Here is a 20,054-nt window from a genome sequence, read left to right as displayed (position 1 = left end):
ACCAGTCATGAGCTCAGCTGTATGATATGCATGCAACAGATAAATAAAAGACACTGAACGGAGTATAGCAAGCACTTCAATATGTGTGTTTGTGACTTTTACATGAATTTTCAAGCCCTTTGTGGTGGATAAAAATCTTTACATTTAAATTATTATTTTTTTAGCTATGGTTGTGGCAGGTTTGCATTTGTGCACCAGATTACAAATTTTTACCCTTTAGGTGTACAAATTTAGACTCCCCCCCGCGATTAGACTCCCCCTGCAACTGCCTCATCGAACACGGCATCTCAATAAACCCGTTTCCGGCGTGTTGACTTCGATTGTTCGAATATTACAATTAAATAATACTTAAATCGATATGTCATCCTCAATAAACCCGTCTCCAGCGTGTTGCCTCCTATCATTCGAATATTGCACTTTAATAATTATTTTAATCAACATCATCCTCAATAAACCCGTCTCCAGCATGTTGCCTCCGGTCCCTCGAATATTCCGATCTATTATGACCTCTGACCTGTAAAGCTGCCAGAATAATAATAATAATAATAATCATACGCTGTTTGTTAATTGGTCAGAGGAGAACTGGCACCCCAACTGAGCCTGGTTTCTCCCAAGGTTTATTTTTCTCCATTAGGTCACCTAATGGGGTTTTGGTTTCCTTGCCACTGTTGCCTCTGGCTTGGCGTGCTCAGTTGGGGACAGTAAATTTTTCAACTAAATATCGAAATAAATCTAATTAATAAACTAAATTAACCATATAAACTAAATTACTGATCTAATTATTGATCTAAAGCCCACACTGTCACTGTATAATTGAAATGAACTGATGACATCAGCGTTTTCTCCAGAATGGCTATACAGCTGAATAAAATTATGCTGCATTATTTTCCTGTTTAACACTGTAAAGCTACTTTGAAACAATCTACATTGTTAAAAGCGCTATATAAATAAAGTTGACTTGACTTGACAAATGTTGGCATTAAAGCCTTATTCAGACAGGACTAGTTTTCATGAAGGATGTAAGAGAAGTTTGTGTTTCACAGGCGTACTTTGTGATTTTAATCTAGTCCGAATCTGCCATGTCTGTATTTCTCATACAACCTCAGTAAAAATTCAGGGCAAATTACCTACTGTTTTTCAGCAAGTCCGCTGAGAAATCGAATCCCGTCTGTGATTGCTGATTGTTTTTTTTTACTACCCGAGCTACCATATTTAATTTCAATATGGATAGTATCCGAAGAATTTTTTGTTATTATAAAATTATTAAATAGAGCCCAAACTGCAAAGACTGCAATTATAATATCAGTGTCAGGTAAGATAGTTGTCTAGATGTCTCTGCTTTTTTTGTGGGGTTATTATAAACAGACACTTCTATAATGTAACGATTCGGTGTGGCCTAACAGCACACACGGCACAAGAGGATTCAAGGAAATAGTATTTAATAAACTCAACTATCACTCACAGGAAAACCACAGGAGATATAAGTCTAACCATACTTAAACATAAACAAGACCAAACAAGGAAGTGAAAGAACTGAAGGAGTACATACACATACTAAGTAAGAAAGCAGAACAGATGCGTGAATTAGGACCTATAAAAACAAATGCTGCATTCACATCATTTTGTAACTACAGTAGTCTTGAGATGACAACAAGTGATTTTATATTTGGAGCTGTTCACATCCTCGAAGTGGGAATCATGCATTACTACAGCACCACTATCAACGTCTAAATTAATCTGAACCGTTAGGTGGTAAAGCGGTTACATGGTACAAGTAGTAGGACATGAACGCTTTTTACAAGTAGAAATTACGTAATTGTTGTAATTACGACATGGCGTGAACGCTGGTTTAGAAATCTAGACCTGTCCGAATTGGGCTTAAGACAAAAAAACACCCTGAGAAATGAAAATATCTCAAATGCATGAATTGCTTGATCAAAGAGAAATATCTTGTTAAATTTTTTTTATATAATTGTATATTCCCAACAGGATTGTTTATGGTTTTATTCATTTCCATGACTATTCCAAGCCTGGGAAATGACCATTTACACATTTGCATATTGCCTGATATTTCTAGATTTTGCATGACTGTAAGAACCCTGTTGTTTAAACACTGTTATAAAGTACTTAACAAATAATGACAGCCGATTTTGTTGTTGATGAGTTGATGATGTAAATGATTGTAAATAGTTGATGATGTAGGGTGGCACTTAGTGGGTGTGTTTGTGTGTGATCTCACCTCCTCCCCTGAGGTGAAGTTTTCATGGCAGAGAGGACAGTGATTACCATTGTCTCCAGAAGCTGGAGCTGACAAAAAAGACAAAAGAATAAATCCATGACCAGGAACAAAAAACATTTTACTTTTTCCGTAAAACAAAAAAAAAAATTGCAGGCTGCCAAAAAAAACATTTACCGCTTACAGAGATAACACAACATTGCTCGGAAGTCTGCATTTGTGAAAGGTTATGTAAGCTGTAAATTCCTATTGTCATGTCATGTGAACTGTATATGAATCAATAGATCTGATAACAAAGTGAATGTTTATCTGATTTGTATGCATAATTACTGTTACACAAGGACCAAAATTAACACTTGCCAAGCACCAAATGCAAGTAAAAAATTGCCTTTAGCGAGTAAATAATGTGAGTTACTCGCCAGTTGTTCTGTGACTTTATTTAGAAACTAGAAGATAATACAAAGTTTAAATCTTCTTTCACTTGAGTGGAATGCATTTTGTCTTAAGAAATCCAAGTCGTGACACATTTCTCTCGCTAAGCTGCCAAAAAGAAAATATGAGGAAAATAAAGCAAGTCTGTGTTTGACAAGAAAGGAGAAGTAGGGCTGTAACGATTTGACCAAAAATAAAAACCTCGATTAATTGAACATTTTACCTCGATTACGATTAATGAACGATTATTTTGCTTCTTTCTTTTTTTTTGCCCTCATAAAGTTTTTGAGTAAGATTACTGATAAGGTTTGTACTGTAAATATTTTCTACTATTAAAGGTGGAATTTTTTTTTCTAATGAAAAAGTGCATTTCTTTGTGATTTTAAAATACTTGAAGGAAACGGTTCACTTTCAGTAGTTATTGTCTATGGGGCAGATTTCTGTTTGTTGTACATCAGATACATTAGCACAGCTGGCCTACATTACATTTATTTGAATGCATTAATGAGAGAGTGATGGTGTGTGTGAATTACTCATACCATCTCTATTCATTATATAGCTGTGGTTTGTACTTACTTCAAAGGTATTATGCCTATAACGGTTGAGTTTCTAAGCTACTTTGGTGACTTTACTTTAGTCACAGGACAGTGTCGACACTGCGTTTCTGAGCTGCTCTCTGCGCGCGATCTTCACGTGATGTGCGAGCTTTTGTCTGAGTACTCGTTTGTCAAAATATATCAGGAATTAGTTCAACATAATACACATCTGATGGTCAAAAATCGCTTTAATGTTCAAACTGTCAGGGCTTAAACCACGTACAAATGACAAGCTTTGTGAGGACGCAGGTGAAAGAGGTCTGCCTTCAGGGCGCGCGCGCGTTGTCAGAGACGCGACAAAGCTCGGCTCTCTGTGTCACAGAAAAAAGCTGAGCAATGAACAGATACGTTTTCCCTATTGTTGTTTTTGAATAGTGCACAATCGCTTTAAATGTTGAAACTGGCAAGCCTTTAAACGCATGTACTTGACAAACTTTATGAGAACGAAAGTGAAAGCGATCTGGCTTCGGGGCTTGCGCGCGCCGTCTGTGTGTGTGTGTGTGTTTGTGTCAGCGCGTAGGCTATAAGAACAGCAATTAACTGACCTGTATAAACTGTGTAAAACATGCAGTTACTATAGTGATTCTGGGCATCTATAAACACAGATACTGCTCCTGAATCTCTCTGTGTGCCTGCAAACTGCACTTGATGTGACTGACGGGGCGGAGTCACTTGAAAACCGAAATAACCGACATGGGAAAAATACGTCGGTTAGAGGTTCTGAATGTCGGTTTCGATTATTTTTCGATTAACCATACAGCCCTAAGGAGAAGCATCTAGTATTTGATGTCGCGACTGACAGCTAATCACAATATGCAAGGAAAACAACAGATAAATATTAGATTGTCATAGGGGACAAAATCTCTCTATATTTATTTGATAAAAATACAGTTCCATGGCCAGTAAGAAATACTTATGGGCATTACATCAATTCACCTGCCAAATGGTAATTTTGGACCTTGATGACACATTTGTAAAAGCACTGAGTGTGGTATTTTGATGAGCATGAAGTAAAAACACTGTGCATCCACACAAAGGACTCACGGTTGCAAGCAGTGCTCTGAGCATGCTCAGTAAGCTTATCTCGGGTGAAGGCTTCAGAGCAGAGAGGACACTGGGTGAAATCTGCCCTCCGCTCGCACTCTGTCAGCAAGTGCTCTGTCAGGCTTGCTATCTCCACTACCTAACAAACACACAAACATACTACATTAACACACTCTGTCTGGACAGTGAGAAGCAGTTATATTTTGGAATAAGAATGAGGATGTGTGTGTGCGCGTGTGTGTGTGTGTACCTGTCTGCACTGAAGGCAGCGCTGCAGCATCGGGCAGTGTTTCCAGTAGTGCAGGTCGAGTCCATCCTCGGTGAATGACACATCTCTCTCCCCACAGAAAATACACAGACTACACACAAAACAGCCCCAGCATCAACTCTAATCTGATATTTCATTTCTCACTCACCATGCTATGAAGACTCTTTCCCAGCAGTACAAAGACAAACTGATTAAATGAGAGCCCATTAGCACAGCACATTATGCTATCATTTTCCAGATGTCTTGGTGAGATTATATTAGTAAATTTATAATAACTATACAAGACAAAGACTTGACATTTGCAGATGAGCGCTACTAAACCAGACACTCTGTGTAAATGGATATTGCACGCTCAGTTGAGAATCAACAACGAAAGTAACAAGAGGTGCTTACTTGTCTAAGTAGTTAGCTGCAGATGATTGGCCGTCTTTCACATCAGCAGGGACAGACTGGTTAACCTTCTTAACACCTGATGAAACATAAGAAACAGAACGTGAGGGTTAGATAGGTTCCTCTAAGTATCGTAGGCCTAAATAAATCGTTCATAGAACCATTGCCACCAACGGTCTCTACGATCAACTTAGATCACGATGCGTTTGAGAAACGCTTTACTGTTTGAGGTTTGCAGTGATGTACATGTGTTAGTTTAGTATTATTTATATACTATTATAGTATTTAGTCATATTTTGAATTAGCTTTTATTCTTATATATCTATTCAATTTTGGTTTTAGTAACTGTGCTTTATTCATAATATTTTTTATTATTATTCTGTAATGTACATGTAAAAATAATTATAGTGATTATTCAGCGATATCAGCGTTGAGGTTTCTGTGCTCCTAAATGTTTCTGTGTGCGCACGATCTCCGAGTGACGTATGCGGGTGTGTGCTTCAATGAAAACAGCGCATTAATATAGAACGGTGATTAAACTGACTTTTATTAGTGATTTCAGCTACCTGTGCATTAAACAGTTTTATTGCACACCTTCCAGCTAATCAAAATCGAACATTCAAACAGACCATAAGAACGATGGTCTGATCCTCAATGTTTAACGTAGTGACACATTCCTGCTGTTAAGCCTCAAAACAAAAACATGAAGAGCAAAATCAAGATGGTATCAACATTTTCTTGACAGTTGGATGGCGGAAAGACTAGTTTGTGCAATTACATAGATTTTTTTTAATTGATCTCTACTAAGACGGATCACAAAGACACATATACACCAATTTACACACACCTGATTTGGCCGCCTTCTCAGTTTTTTTCTCAGGTACTTTGGCATTTTCTTTTCCTTTCTCCTAAAACACAGATACACATGTTTAGTGAATTTATGAATTTATCTATTTGTACATCTGATGGCGAAATGGGCTCATTGCACTCTACAGCCATTCAATCCAGGTGCACATGCCATCCAGCTAAAGAGCTTCCAGATACGGACATGTTAAAGGTGGAGTATGTAGTTTTTGCGACACTAGTGGCACCTAGTGTAATTACAATATTTTCAAACAGCCTTGCAAACGGCCCTTTTGCACATTGCGCCTCCCCAAATCAAATATCACAAATACAGCTCTTACAGGTGTTTGTGAATGCATGTCTCAACAGGTAAAAGTATGCTACTTTCAATGAAAGGTCCAACATATTATATTATATCATACTTTTAGCTGTGTTGCTATGTGTCATGAGTAAGCAATTGAGTAGGCTAACACTCGGTCTAGAGCAACACAAGCTTCTTGCATATAATAAACCCCATACAACGTGTCTGCACCAGGTGCAAGTAAACATTATAAACTGGTACATTTGTCTTTCTGAACAAGCGCATGATGATGCTCTATGGTACTGAAGCGTCCATTGTAGCGTGTAGCATCAGAATGTCCATGGGTATCTGCAGGTCGGAGTGATGGGCGTAGCAAAAGGTAAGGGGTGTGCTGAAGGGTCTTTACGATTGGTTGCGAAAGCTGCCTCTGTGGGGTAGGGTTAGGGGTTAGTTTCTGTTGTAGCACTGTGTACCTTTTGACATGCACCTTCCTTTCAGCACGCCCACTACGACCTGCAGCTATCCCCGTCTCATTCGCTTTGACGTGTTCATGACCTGTTTAACCTAAATGCAATGAATTTTGGCTTGTATTTCTGTAACCAAAGCTGAAAGTCCCACACCCCAAGCCTTCGCTATATACTGAGCTGGAAAGAGACTGTCAGATCTGAACAGACAGCTCTCAATGTTTTGATTGTGCCTGAGGGGCTCAACGTTTAAACTTTTGGGGGCGATAAACCAATGAATGCCATTCTAATAGTAGTCAATGAACAATAAAATAAGTTAAGAGAATTTATTTTAACATTTAAAAAAAAACGTACATACTTCACCTTTAATGCCAGGTTTAAAAGAGGCCATTTTGTGTGAGAGCATTAAAAACAAAACAGAAGAAATAGGCCACCCCTGACCATTCAACCTACACTGATCTCCTTCAGCACTGCAAGCTGCTCCTGCAAGCTCCTGATTTCCTCTTTCTCTCTCTCACCATCTTCCTGTTCTGACACTTTTTTTGGCTTCTGAAGTAAAGACAGACAGAGAGAGATAGAGAGAGAGCATTCTCTTTAAACTGAATGCAGTAATCGTACAAACATTCCAAGCTTTTAAATGATGAAACTCAAGGCTGATAATGATCTCCATACCGGTTTTACCTGCATATCGATGTTGTTTCCGTCCAACTTGGTGAGCGAGTCGAAAAGGTTCTTGTAGAGGACGTTTTTACGTGTGCTGGTGTCGTCAGGTGGAAGATAATTCATAACTGCTTTACCGTGAAGACGGTACATTGCCTGGACGACTCTCACAGAGAGTTCACGCACTGAGGCAGCGCTGTGCTCTAATCCACCTGCCAGAAACTAACACAACATATATCACACACACAAATATATTCAATTCATAATTCATTTAAATATAACAAAAGTGATTGTAGAATAGATACACTACCTTTGAAATGTTTGGGGTCAGTAAGAATTTTTGTTTGTTTGAAAGAAATTGATACTTTTGTTCAGCAAGAATGTGTAAAATTTATCAAAGGTGAGAGTAAAAGACTTTCACATTGTTACAAAAAACCTATTTGAAGTAAATGCAGTTCTTTTGAACTTCAAAGAATCCTAAATCCTAAAAATGTATTTAAGTTTTAACAAGATCTCTGACGATAATACAGTGACCTAAGCACCAAATCAGCATATTACAATGATTTCTGAAGAATCATCAAAAATTCAGCTTTGCATCATAAAACACACAAAAAGTTATTTTAAATTGTAATATTTCCAATGTTACTGTTTTACAGTATTTTTTATTAAATAAATGTAGCTTTGGAGAGCATAAAATACTTCCTTACCCCAAACGTTTGAACATTAGTGTATGACATCAAACAACAAACTTTTTCATACTGAAAAAAAAAAATATTAAACGTGTAATATTCCCTATATCTGTTTTACAATGTGTGAAGCAAAGGCTGTATATAAACTCCAGTTATTACATTAAAAACATTTGCCTCTCACTCCCCCCCCCCCCCCCTTTTCCATACACAGATCCCATTCATGTGCTCCCAGGCTCTGGATCTCTCATTTTAATTAAAGGAAACTCAATCGCCTCTCTGCTGTGCCCTGAAGCCCATCTCATCTCCCAGGAAACCAGCAGACAGGAGGCATTTAGCAGCCATCCCTGTGTGTAACCAACAGCAACCCATTTTGTGGGAGATCACCAATGAAAAGGGCCAAACTAACAGACAGATCCAATAAATATTTTAAAAGACATTTGGGAGCTGATTTATTGGCGGTTTTTGAAATAGTATATCTCTTAAAGAAATAGATTATTAAAAAGAAAATCATCTTTTACTATTCTTCAGGTTGTTCCAAAACTGTATGACTTACAACAAAAGCATACAGTGACCAGCATCTGTTCAGCTCCAAAAAGGCATTTAACCCTCTGGTGCTCTTCGGTCAGTTCTGACCGGAAAATTTTCTGTTTTGAAATGTTAAAAATCACACCTTCATCGGAATGATATGAAACTTGGTGACTTTTTTTTGCATTAGGTATGTAAACACACAAAACAATTGGGGTCATGATTCGAGCATTCTAATTGGTTATAAAAAAAAGTAACGTTCATTGTCTTCGGTCATAAATGACCGACCATAGGAAATGAATGGGAAATCGGCAAAAACACAAAAATTCTCGGAATATTTGTGTGTACAATCTACAAATCGGCCACAATGCTGAAAAAAAGTGCACAGCAGTAAAGGGGTGACTCTCTAAAACATCAAGAGTGTGATATTGACACATCCACTCACACACACACACGCACACTTATACACACACACCTATGAAAAACTGAGCCTTTGAACCACATTTTGAATTTTTTTAAATCACAGCTTCATCTGAAAAATATGAAACTTGGTGACTTTTCTAGCATTAGGTATGTTAACACACAAAAAAAATTGAGGGCATGATTCAAGCATGCTAAGTGGACGTAAAAAAATTACTCCCACTTGTGCTCTTTAGTCAAAAATGACCCCCCATAGGAAATGAATGGGAAATCTGCAAAAACACAAAAATTCACAGAATTTGTGTGTGTACAATCTACAAATCGGCCACAATGCTGAAAAAAAGTACACAGCAGTAAAGGGGTGACACTCTAAAACATCAAGAGTGTAATATTGACACATCCATTCACACACACACGCACACTTATTCACTGACACACACCTATGAAAAACTGAACCTATGAACCTTATTTGGAATTTTAAAAAATCACAGCTTCATCAAAATGATATGAAACTTGGTGACTTTTCTAGCATTAGGTATGTAAACACACCAAAAAAATTGAGGGCATGATTCAAGCATGCTAAGTGGTCGTAAAAAAAAAATACTCCCACTTGTGCTCTTCGGTCAAAAAGGATACCATAGGAAATGAATGGGAAATCTGCAAAAACACAAATTTCACAGAAAAAAAAATCTATATTTCTAACAAAAAATAATAATCTAAAACTTTATAATAAATAGTCTTTGAGATTTTTTACATATATATTCAAATCCATCAACAACAAAAAAAACATTAAATGTGTTCCAAACAGAACTAGGGAATTCTCAAGCCTCTCCACAGAGACCTCTAGTGATTACACCCATGGTTGCATGATTTCTTAAATAATTCCAAAAGAGAGCGCTAATCTGCCTTCAAAAAAAAATTATATTGAAGGCCTAGTCTCTATTTTAACCTGAAATACTGCAATAATTAAAATAAAATTACAAAAAATTACAAAAACATTTTTTTTTGTATAATTTTCAATGGCAAAAATAGACCATAATTATTGCATAGATATTAAAAAATACCATCAAATTATCTCAAAATACAAAATCAAAAAGAAAAAATATTATTGAAGAAAAATAAATTGCATTGGTTTTACTGGGGTGGAGGAAGTTTAACTTTTAGGTGTCCGGTCACTTATGACCGGGAAGACAACCAATGCAACCCCTAAATGAAGAGCACCAGAGGGTTAAAAAAGACAAAACACAAGTGGTCCATATGACTCATGTGTTATACTCCAAGTCATATAACAGCTTTTATAAAATAAATAGTCATACAGGTTTGAAACAACATAAGGGAATGATGGGAGAATTTAATTACCCCTTTAATATCCAGCCCATAAATTCTATTATAGGGATGCAAAAATATTAAAATTCTGGCCGATATAGAGAAATTGATAATTATTGTCATGTTATGGCACGTAACAATAAATGGCCAATATTAAAATTTGACACCATTTCGTCTAAATAAAAAAATAATAAAAAACACAAAAAAACAAAAAATAATCCAATATACACACTTTGGCTGATAAATGATATGACCCGTCCCTTACCCTCCTAACTAAACCATGTGGAGGAAAAATGAGACTTCAGGCCACCTAGGCGGATTTCCAAGATAACACAAAATCAGTAGCTGTTGTTTTAACCCTTAAAGAGTTTCTGTATCTTGGAGGATACAGACATTTAACAGGCTGTAGGGGTAAGGGCCATGGGGGGATGGGCATTATGTGGTTGCAGTTGATGAGAAACACTAATGGGAGGATGGGTCATGTAATCAGGGTCATGTGACTTTATGCCAACATTCCAAACATTTGTATCAAAATCCAAAATGGCAGCATACGTGGAAAAAGACACTGGCCATGAGGTAAGTGTTTTTATATTTTCACAATTATGATATTTTAGAGTGATTTTGTTTTAGAAAATAGTTTTTTAAGGATAGTTTTACATGTTCTTGTGCATATTTTTAAAATAATCGTCTCACAACTTTGATTATCAGCCATTGAATGTCTGTATCCTGGGGGATACATTGCCCATATAAGGGTATTTAACAGGGCTGATCACTCACAGATATTCTTATGTTTTGAGGCCTAAATGTTAGTAAATGAGTGGAGGGAAGAGGGAAGGAACCCCCCTTCCCAATACTTTATTTCACACACACACACACACACACACACACACACACACGCGCACACACACGCGCGAACACACACACATACACACGCACACACACGAGCGCACACACACATACACACGCACACACACACACACACACACACACACACACACACACGTAGTGTTTTCATCTTTTATGGGGACTTTCCATAGGCGTAATGGTTTTTATACCGTACATACCGTATATTCTATCCCCCTACACTGCCCCTGCCCCTAAACCTAACCCTCTCAGGAGACATTCTGCAATTTTACATTTTCAAAAAACATCACTTAGTCTGATTTATAAGATGTTTTCCTCATGGGGACCTAAAAATGTCCCCACAAGGATGAGGATTTCGGATATTGCTATCTTTGTGGGGACATTTTGTCCCCATAACGTGATGATTACCAGTCCACACACACACACACACACACACACACACACACACACACACACACACACACACTCACACTCACACTCACACTCACACTCACACTCACACTCACACTCACACACACACACACACACACACACACACTCACACACACACACACAGACACAAATGTATACCCTGCATAGGCATCTTGAGAGAAAAAGTTCAGTTTTTTTCCAATTTTTCTAATGTTGCATGGATAACATTAATTAACATGAACATGATAAATTGAATAACTTGAATAATTGTTCATTCAATGTTTTAAAAGTTTTCATATGAACTATAATAAAAAAAGAATACATGTTACAATGTAACCCTAAATGGGCAATGTATCCTGGGAGATACAGACTGTAACTTTGAAAATAAAGGTCATATTTTGGAAAAAATGTATGAACTGTGTCATTTTAGTCTAGATACATACAAAAATAGCAATGAATCATTTTTCCATCAAATTTATTTATGCTTGCCCCTTTAAGGGTTAATACAACAAAGCCAAACTGGAAAACAGACACAGACCTCACAGTGCACACTGCAAATCCTTGTGAAATTTCACAGCCTCTGTTGCAGTAGTGCCACAAGTTTGCATTGCAAATATACTTTAGGTTGCACAGGTCCCACAATAAAAGCAATAGAAAAATAGAAAACTCTCTCTGCATCGGAGAGCCTTAAAAACAAATACAATTGTGACAGCTAAACAGCTCTGCATAACTAACTTCTGAGGCAGAGAGAGAATGAGAAAGTGCTTGGACAACTCTCATAAACTATGTCATGGATATGCAACTGGCTGTCAAAACAGCCCTTGTGCATAACAGACATTACATAGGGTAGAATACACCCACTCTACCATACAAAGGCCACTTTGTTTCCTAATGAAACCGTCAAGAATCTTAATGATAGCTGTGAGAATGAAATTAACCCTCAGATCCCAACAGAAAGGTTAAATTTGTGATATTTTGGCCACAAAAACCCAAATATCAAATATTTGTGTGGTCTTAGAGGCTAAAATCACAGTTTAGGTTTGTACACGCAGCCGACTACCACAGCTGGCACTTAAAGCCAGTCGGTGTGTGTGATCTCAAACTAGAACATAATCGTTTATATATCATGCGGTTGATAAATCTAACCTGCCATTTGCAGTTTTTAAGCTACTACTTTAAAGTAGATTTTTTTAAAGTTACAGCTTTAAACCTTAAGCACACAGCTTAACTGGGCGATTGGGTTGACACCCAGTGAGATCATGTCCTCAGAAAGAGGGGAAGTTGGGCCAGTACCCGCATGACGTTGTCGAGGGTGAAGCCAGAGTTCTTGGTGCCCAGCTGTTCTAGAAGCTTCTCCAACAGTTCCAGTCTGCTCAGTGCCAGTCTAGCGGGTACACTGCTCTGCATGGGCTTGACAAGCTCCAAAGGAACCATCTGCAGAGCTCTCACCTCCTTAAATGAAGCCATTTCCTGCAAAAACACCCAAAAGTCAGCTTTAAACACAACAATCCTCAAAAAGATATTGCCTATATTAAAAATATATATATATTTATAGATTTTTATATAAAACATAATTTTATAGCTAGAGGTGACTAGGTTATTTATGTACACTTGGTTTCAAGTGTTCCTACTGCTCTAACGTTATTAGTGGGCTGCACAACTAACACAAATTAGTAATGCACAATGAGAAATTAGTGAAAATACAACTTTGTCACATAGTCAGACACACCCACATACATTGTTGCTCATGTCACATCAGACACGCTAAAAATATATTTTTTCCAAGACATTAACTGATATGTATTGCCAAGAGAGACTGCAATAATAATGTGTTATTTATAGTTGAGGAAGGTTGAGGTTGACATTTTAAGAATGTGAAAGGGATAGTTTATGAAAATTGTTAGTTTATGAAACAAATAGGAAAATTAGCCCATGATTTTCTCACCCTCAAGTCATCCTAAGTGGGTCACATTCTTCTTTCAGATGAATACAATCAGAGTTAAATAAAAAAAATGTCCTGGCTGAAAAGTGAAATGTGAAGACCAAAAAAAGTGCATCCATACATTATAAAAGTAATCCACACGGCTCGGGGGGGTTAATAAAGGCCTTCTGAGGTAAAGCGTTTGTGTAAGAAAAAGAAAAAGAAAAATCACATATTTAAAACTTTACAAACTGTAATCTAACTTCCACTTACTGCATAACTGCAAAACTACATAACACATGCTTACGAGAGACTGGCGTTCCAGCGTATGACGTAGGACGCTACGTGGTGGGAATATGCTAGTTCTCATGATAACCAAGTGTGCGTCTCAATCAGCTCCCTAGTTCAGTAGTCAGGACACTATTCCCTGCCGCATCCCAAGTTTTGTTTTGCTCTATCCACTGCGCTACTGCATTTGTCACCGGAACTTACGCTCAGGGTTCCCACTCTTTCATGAACACCAGATTCAAGGACTTTTTAAAGCACCTTTTATTTTAAATCAAGCACAATAAATACGATAAATGTGGGTGTGTTACTGCCAATCTGCACAGTATATCAACTACCTATTGTACCTGTGTCAATCATTACTGCAGTAACGCTAAGGCATATACTGACAACTAAATAGAGGCATGTGACTTTTAAAATCCAATGAGGAAAAAGGCTGGTAGAGTGTACAAGAGAGGGAGCGAGTTTTAACGAGAAATGCAGTTTGCAGCCCTCTTATTCCTGCTTTTAACATTTATTTCACACTGGTTTTAGTTTTCTTTTTTTTTCTTTTTATAAATCATTACTTAATTAAAACATCAAAATATAGAGATAATATTGTATACATGAATTTTCCAATTAAATGAAAAGATATGGACACGTTAATTGTTAGGCATTAAAAATATGCAAAGTTATTTATAAATCACCTGTACATGGTACCTTTTTAAAAATCTATTTTAAGGCTTTTAAGACCTGCATAGGGTGATATCAGTGTTTATGGAAAGTTTCCTAAACCATAAAATGACTGTAAAAAAAAAGACTTTCCTTTATATTTATATTAATACTGTTGTGAACTTTTATCTTCTAAAGTGTAGGAAACTCAGAAGATGAAGACCAGGAGACTTCGGGATCAAACAGAAGTTATTCTTTTAATGAGAACTCTCTGTGCTGCAGGTCGTCCGAAAACAGTCTGACTCAAACAGCATAGCTGATAGGTTATATACATTCCAAAGGGGGAGGGATTTACATTGAGGTTGAACAAAGCATGTGAATTAAATATACAGGTTTTGGGAAACCCGCCCAGACAGAGTATCACCAATCCTACTCCTAATCAGCATAACTATTCAAACGCATAGAGGCAACGACGGTGAGAGTCTGAAAACACTACCGGCAGAAATCTACTGCTGGAAAAACCCCAGTATTATTATCTATACCTTAAATGCTAAATACAATGTACTTTCTTAAATTTGTAATCTTACAATACTAACACAACTTTATATTTATATTAATATGTTAATACAACTTAATATTCTAGATATATTATTATTCTACATTTTTTAAAAGCACATTAGCTTCTCATCGATCCACCAGTTAACATTTACAACTCTGTGTGTAAGCGGTGTAAAAATATGGGTTAATATGCATTAGTCTGAACAAACCAACTGACGCGCTGATAATGCAATTTCACTCTTTGACAGTAGATGGCGCTTATAGAACAGCAGAAATATATTGGTTTCCCCGGTAACCTCTGTAAACAAAGTAGCCCTGCGCTTATAAACACTACTTTATTAAGCGTTATTCGTTGGAACTTTGATAAACCAATTTTTATGTAGCTCAACAACACTGAGCCAAGCATCACTGCGTTTGCACTTCCCTGGCACTAAAAGCTCCCTGTTATGTGCTCATTATGCAGAGCTGCCTGCATGTGATCGCGATCCATCCGTTTACACAGCATTTTTTCAGGTTTTTCCCGCTTCCTCCCCAATCAGTAGCGCTGTTTTTTTCTGGCTTTGCCAGCGCATAAAGGCCCATTTTTGTAATAGCACCATGCTACTCAACAAAATGTAGTTCACGCTTAATTCGAGCACTTTCAAGGACCTATGTTTGTTTTCAAGTACTTTCCAGGCCTTGAATCCATGTGTCTGAAATTCAAGGACTTTCAAGTACTTTCAAGAAGCGTAGGAACCCTGTACGCTACGCCTGCGTCCTACGCTGGAACACCAGTCTCTCATGATCATGCGTACAACAGTCAGCAAAAGTACAGTTTGTAAAGTGTTAAATATGGATATTTTTCGTGCACAAATGCATCACTTCACTTCAGAAGGCCATTATTAACCCCCCGGAGCCATGTGGAGCAGTTTTATGATGGATAGATGCACTTTTATGGACTTCAAAACAGAAAAAGCAATTCACTGCCATTAAAAAGCTTGGATGTTTTATATATTTATATTATATTATATATATTTTTAAATATAACTCTGATTGTATTCGTCTGAAAGAAGAATGTCATACACACCTAGGATGACTTGAGGGTGAGTAAAAATCATGGGCTATTTTCATTTTTGGGTGAACTATCCCTTTAAGGACATTTCAAGAACTTTAATCAATAATGAGTGAATATGATTTGACAATGTTGGATTGTATGATTTATAATATTCGACACGGTATCAGAGTTTTAAAGCAGCACTAGGTAACTTTTCAACCTTCATAATATATTTTCAAAACTCTTGTGATGATACATCGACTTACAATAGGTTGAATGACACGTCTGCCATAGCCTGACGGGGTCTGTATCGTTTTTAATCGTACTTTTAAACTTCGGGTTTCGGGTAGTAACCCGAGAACAAAAAGAACTACAAAATTAGACTGCTTTACGGCATATACGTCACTTCCACCACCATCCCCACTTCCTTAAATTCGGACGTGCGTGAAAAAAAAAAAATCGCTCGCAAATCATTTGTTTGCCGAATGTTATAGTCATGGCCGAAGCAGCACAGAAAAATAAGAAAGCAAAGGTTTTGTCTGAGGAAAGCAAAAAGAGAAAACGAGAAAGTGATCGGATTAAAGGCAGGACGAGGATCAACTTTGGGCCAGCGTTTGCTCGTTGGCGTGAGCTGAAGGAGGAGGGGCTACATTCTTGCAAGTAAATACGTAATACATACAAAATCATATTTTAGGATACCTAACATGTCTGTGATATTGGTTTATTTGTCTTTCCTCAAGCTTTAATGCAAATCGATTTTTCAAATTTGCAGATTCATCTATGGTAGCTTGATAATATAATATTGACGATATATGGTTATTACCTACCACTCAAACATTGAATTGAAGTATCATATAGATTCCGTAAAACGGGAACCAATAGACTAGGCTACTATAATGACGCTGGCTTGTAAACGTGAGCATCGCGATCATTTGGCGTTTGAAAAAAATAAAACCCATGAAATTGTATTCATATGACATGCTGAAACATATGCCACTGTACCTGGGATGAAGACATTTCACACGCGACGCAAGCAGAACACCTGCATGTGAACTCCGGCAGTGTTCAGGGCTATCATAGTTGTCATGTCAACAAATGCACGTGCGATGCATCCCCTGATGTAGAGTGACCGTTTACGACAGTAGTAGAGGACAATACTGTTTCACAACTGTAGGGGGAGCCCGAGAGCAAAAGTTACCTAGTGCGGCTTTAAATTATTCATTAGAAGGGCTGGACTTTGACATACTTTTTCCAGCATTCAGAAGCATGAGTCACAAATGTCTGTACTTATATAGTGCAGAAGTACAATAAAGTTTTCCCACTCAATGCTAGCAGAGACATAACCTGTTTATCAACTACAACACAAATCAGTGTCAGAGTGTCGGTAAGTGATGGAACACTCTCCAAAATATGAGCAGGACTCTAAGCATGTGGTTCCTTCCATTGCCATTCAACTTCAGGAGCCAGTACTTCTACGTGGATTAGTTACTGCATGATTTTTTGAAAGACGATTAAATGATGTGACCAAAGAATTGTTTTTTAGAGAGAGATGAGAACAAAAACCAAGAAATAGTCATGCTTGGCCAAATCAGAAGAAACCAACAATCCTATATAAAAGTAATTTTAAAACAAGAAATATTTGAATATGAATATTATAAATATTTATATTAATGGATTGCTGATTATATTTTAAAGAACAACAAACAGGTAAAACATCAGTTTCTCAATAAAACGAAATATCCCCATTCTTATCAGATAGAACATGATGACTGACAAGACAAAGTCGTTCAGCATTGGCTCACATGATCTTTACCTGAAGAACAAGTTGTTCTACCTAGAAAACATTCCTGATATGTACACAATGCTTCTTATAATAATATACAATAATATGCCAATTACATTTACATGCGCAGTTAAAATGGAGATACAGCAGATGTATCCAAGTATGCATGACAAAATGTGTAATTGAATATTTGAAGGACTAAATAATTTTTAGTAAACAAAATGTATTTAACGAGAGGGGGCTTTTTTCCATTCTAGAGAGCATTTTATTGGATGAAAATTTCAGACATGCGACTGAAAGCAATATTTCAAATAAAACTTTTAAATGTGTAGCTAAACCTGCTAAAAGATGATTTTGTCAAGATAAAGCTAATAAACGTGGATGGAAAGCCATAACACTTTCTTTTAGAGTCTTTGTGGCGTTTTTTTGCCAGAGATGTTTATAAAATGATATTACATGAGGAAGTGTCACAGCAGAGTTACAGTAAAAGACAAGATCTCCATTCTTTCCAGTGGAATTTTATCTTTTACCACAACTTAATGACCTGAATAGCTACACTACAGATTGCAGCTGAAGTATTACAAAAGTCTGTACTGACCTGTATGAAGGTGACAGCTAGTGTTCTGAGTCTCAGGGTTGAGTCTCCGGCCCTAGAGAGTAGATTATTCAAAGACTGTTCCACACAGTGACTGATCTCAGATTTGCCCAGTTGATGGTTGGGAATAAACTCACTCAGAATCATTCGAAGCAGATTCAGAGATGCAACAAATACCTAAAATGCGACACAAACAGACAGTTGTTACTGTACATACTAAAATTCACATGCATGGTTTATATTCAATATTGTCACATTTCATATTATATTCTGTAACTTATTATTTCTATTATTTCTGTAACTATCAGGTTTCCCATTTAAATTCGAGTTTAAGAGATTATAGTGATTCTAAACATCTTTATATAAGAATCTCTCTGTACCCCTTTACAAAAGACCATCTAACCCCCAATTTTTGGGGGAATATTAAATTCTGAAATGTATTCATTAACATTGCATGTTTAATTTTAGAGCCATTTTTAGAGCCATCTGGAACTATTTTCCCTCAGAATTTCAGTTAAGGTGCCATTACACACTCAGCGTCTGAGACCTTTACAACAACACATGGTGCAGAGTAGCGTCAACAGGTCAGCTAAAGCACACAGTTAAATGCTGTGCTGTGTTAGTTTAACTAAATAACCACGGGGAGAGGGTCACTGGAATGTGTACAGCAGTGGGCACATTGTTCAGACTCTCAGTGCAACCATTTAAAACAGTTTAGAATGAAACCCTGAAAGGCCACGACTTTTACTGTGAGTGATTTATTCAAGGACTGACAGCACGATAAAACACAGCTGTCACGTCGACACCACAAACATGCATGTGCTTTGAGAATGCCCAAGGCCTGGACTAGAGAGTGAACTTTTTCAAGCAAGAAAGCTAAAGGTTCATTAAACATGTTAAACTTGATGCACTCTACTCGTATCAAATTGTTCAAAACCCATTAATGATCATTGAGCCTGAAGTCAGTGCTAAAACTAAAAAGGAAAACTACATTATAAAACAGCCTCATATACAGGATGCAACATTTAGTTTAAATCACTTGCTGATTATTTATTTATTTTTAATTATATGTTTTGTGCCTACGACATTTAGCTGTTTTGTCCATGCATGTTTATTAAAAACAATTCAAAAAAATCTTCATTTGTGTTCTACTGAAGGAACAATGTCACCTATATATTGGATGCCCTGGGGGTAAGCAGATAAACATCCAATTTTCATTTTTGGGTGAACTATCGCTTCAAATGTAAAGAATATTTTATATATGCGTCACTGTTACAAAGAAAAATTATTGTTAAATTTTCCAATGAGGAAAAAAGTTGTCAGAAGACACGCGAGTGGTGACATATTTTCTTTGGCAGACGTTCTGCATGTCTTTCATTTTAAAGGTGTCATGAACTGGCTTTTTTTTTTTTTTTTATACTGTTGTCTGAGGTCAACTTATGAAGTTCACGTGTTTTTACAGTCAAAAACATCATAATGAATGAGTAATAGGCTATTTTCTACCCTTGTTTTGAGGCTCTCTCCTGCACACTCGGATTTCATGGGCATGCGGTACTGAAGACTTGGAAGTAAACGCCCACGGCTAGGATTGGATAAGATTTGCATATTTAATGCGAGTACACCGTGAGGGATTGTTTTGAAGCATGTGGGAAAACGGCAACCGGAATACTTCGTCCCACAGGGCTCGCAAAAATGTCTTTATCAAACAAACACAATGAATCATCTCTCATCCTCCTGCGATTGATTGGAATGTTATTTT

General features: G+C 37.1%; 1 protein-coding gene across 1 annotated transcript in view; it reads right to left on the bottom strand.

Moving 5' to 3' along the window:
* Positions 1–20,054, bottom strand: part of cep104 (centrosomal protein 104) — a 38,789-nt gene that overhangs the window by 7,701 nt on the left and 11,034 nt on the right. The window contains exons 12-20 of the mRNA XM_079826406.1: positions 18,299–18,472; positions 12,763–12,939; positions 7,256–7,456; positions 7,028–7,123; positions 5,814–5,874; positions 4,970–5,045; positions 4,559–4,667; positions 4,309–4,447; positions 2,240–2,307 (exon numbers count right to left, since the gene is read on the bottom strand). Of these exons, the coding sequence (XP_079682532.1) occupies positions 2,240–2,307; positions 4,309–4,447; positions 4,559–4,667; positions 4,970–5,045; positions 5,814–5,874; positions 7,028–7,123; positions 7,256–7,456; positions 12,763–12,939; positions 18,299–18,472 (1,101 nt within the window). The remainder of the gene's footprint in view (positions 1–2,239; positions 2,308–4,308; positions 4,448–4,558; positions 4,668–4,969; positions 5,046–5,813; positions 5,875–7,027; positions 7,124–7,255; positions 7,457–12,762; positions 12,940–18,298; positions 18,473–20,054) is intronic.

Source organism: Gobio gobio, assembly GCF_949357685.1.
Source record: "Gobio gobio genome assembly, chromosome: 10".
Lineage (NCBI taxonomy): Eukaryota > Metazoa > Chordata > Actinopteri > Cypriniformes > Gobionidae > Gobio > Gobio gobio.
The sequence above is the reverse complement of the archived record's forward strand: the minus strand, read 5'-3'. Positions and strand labels throughout refer to the sequence as shown.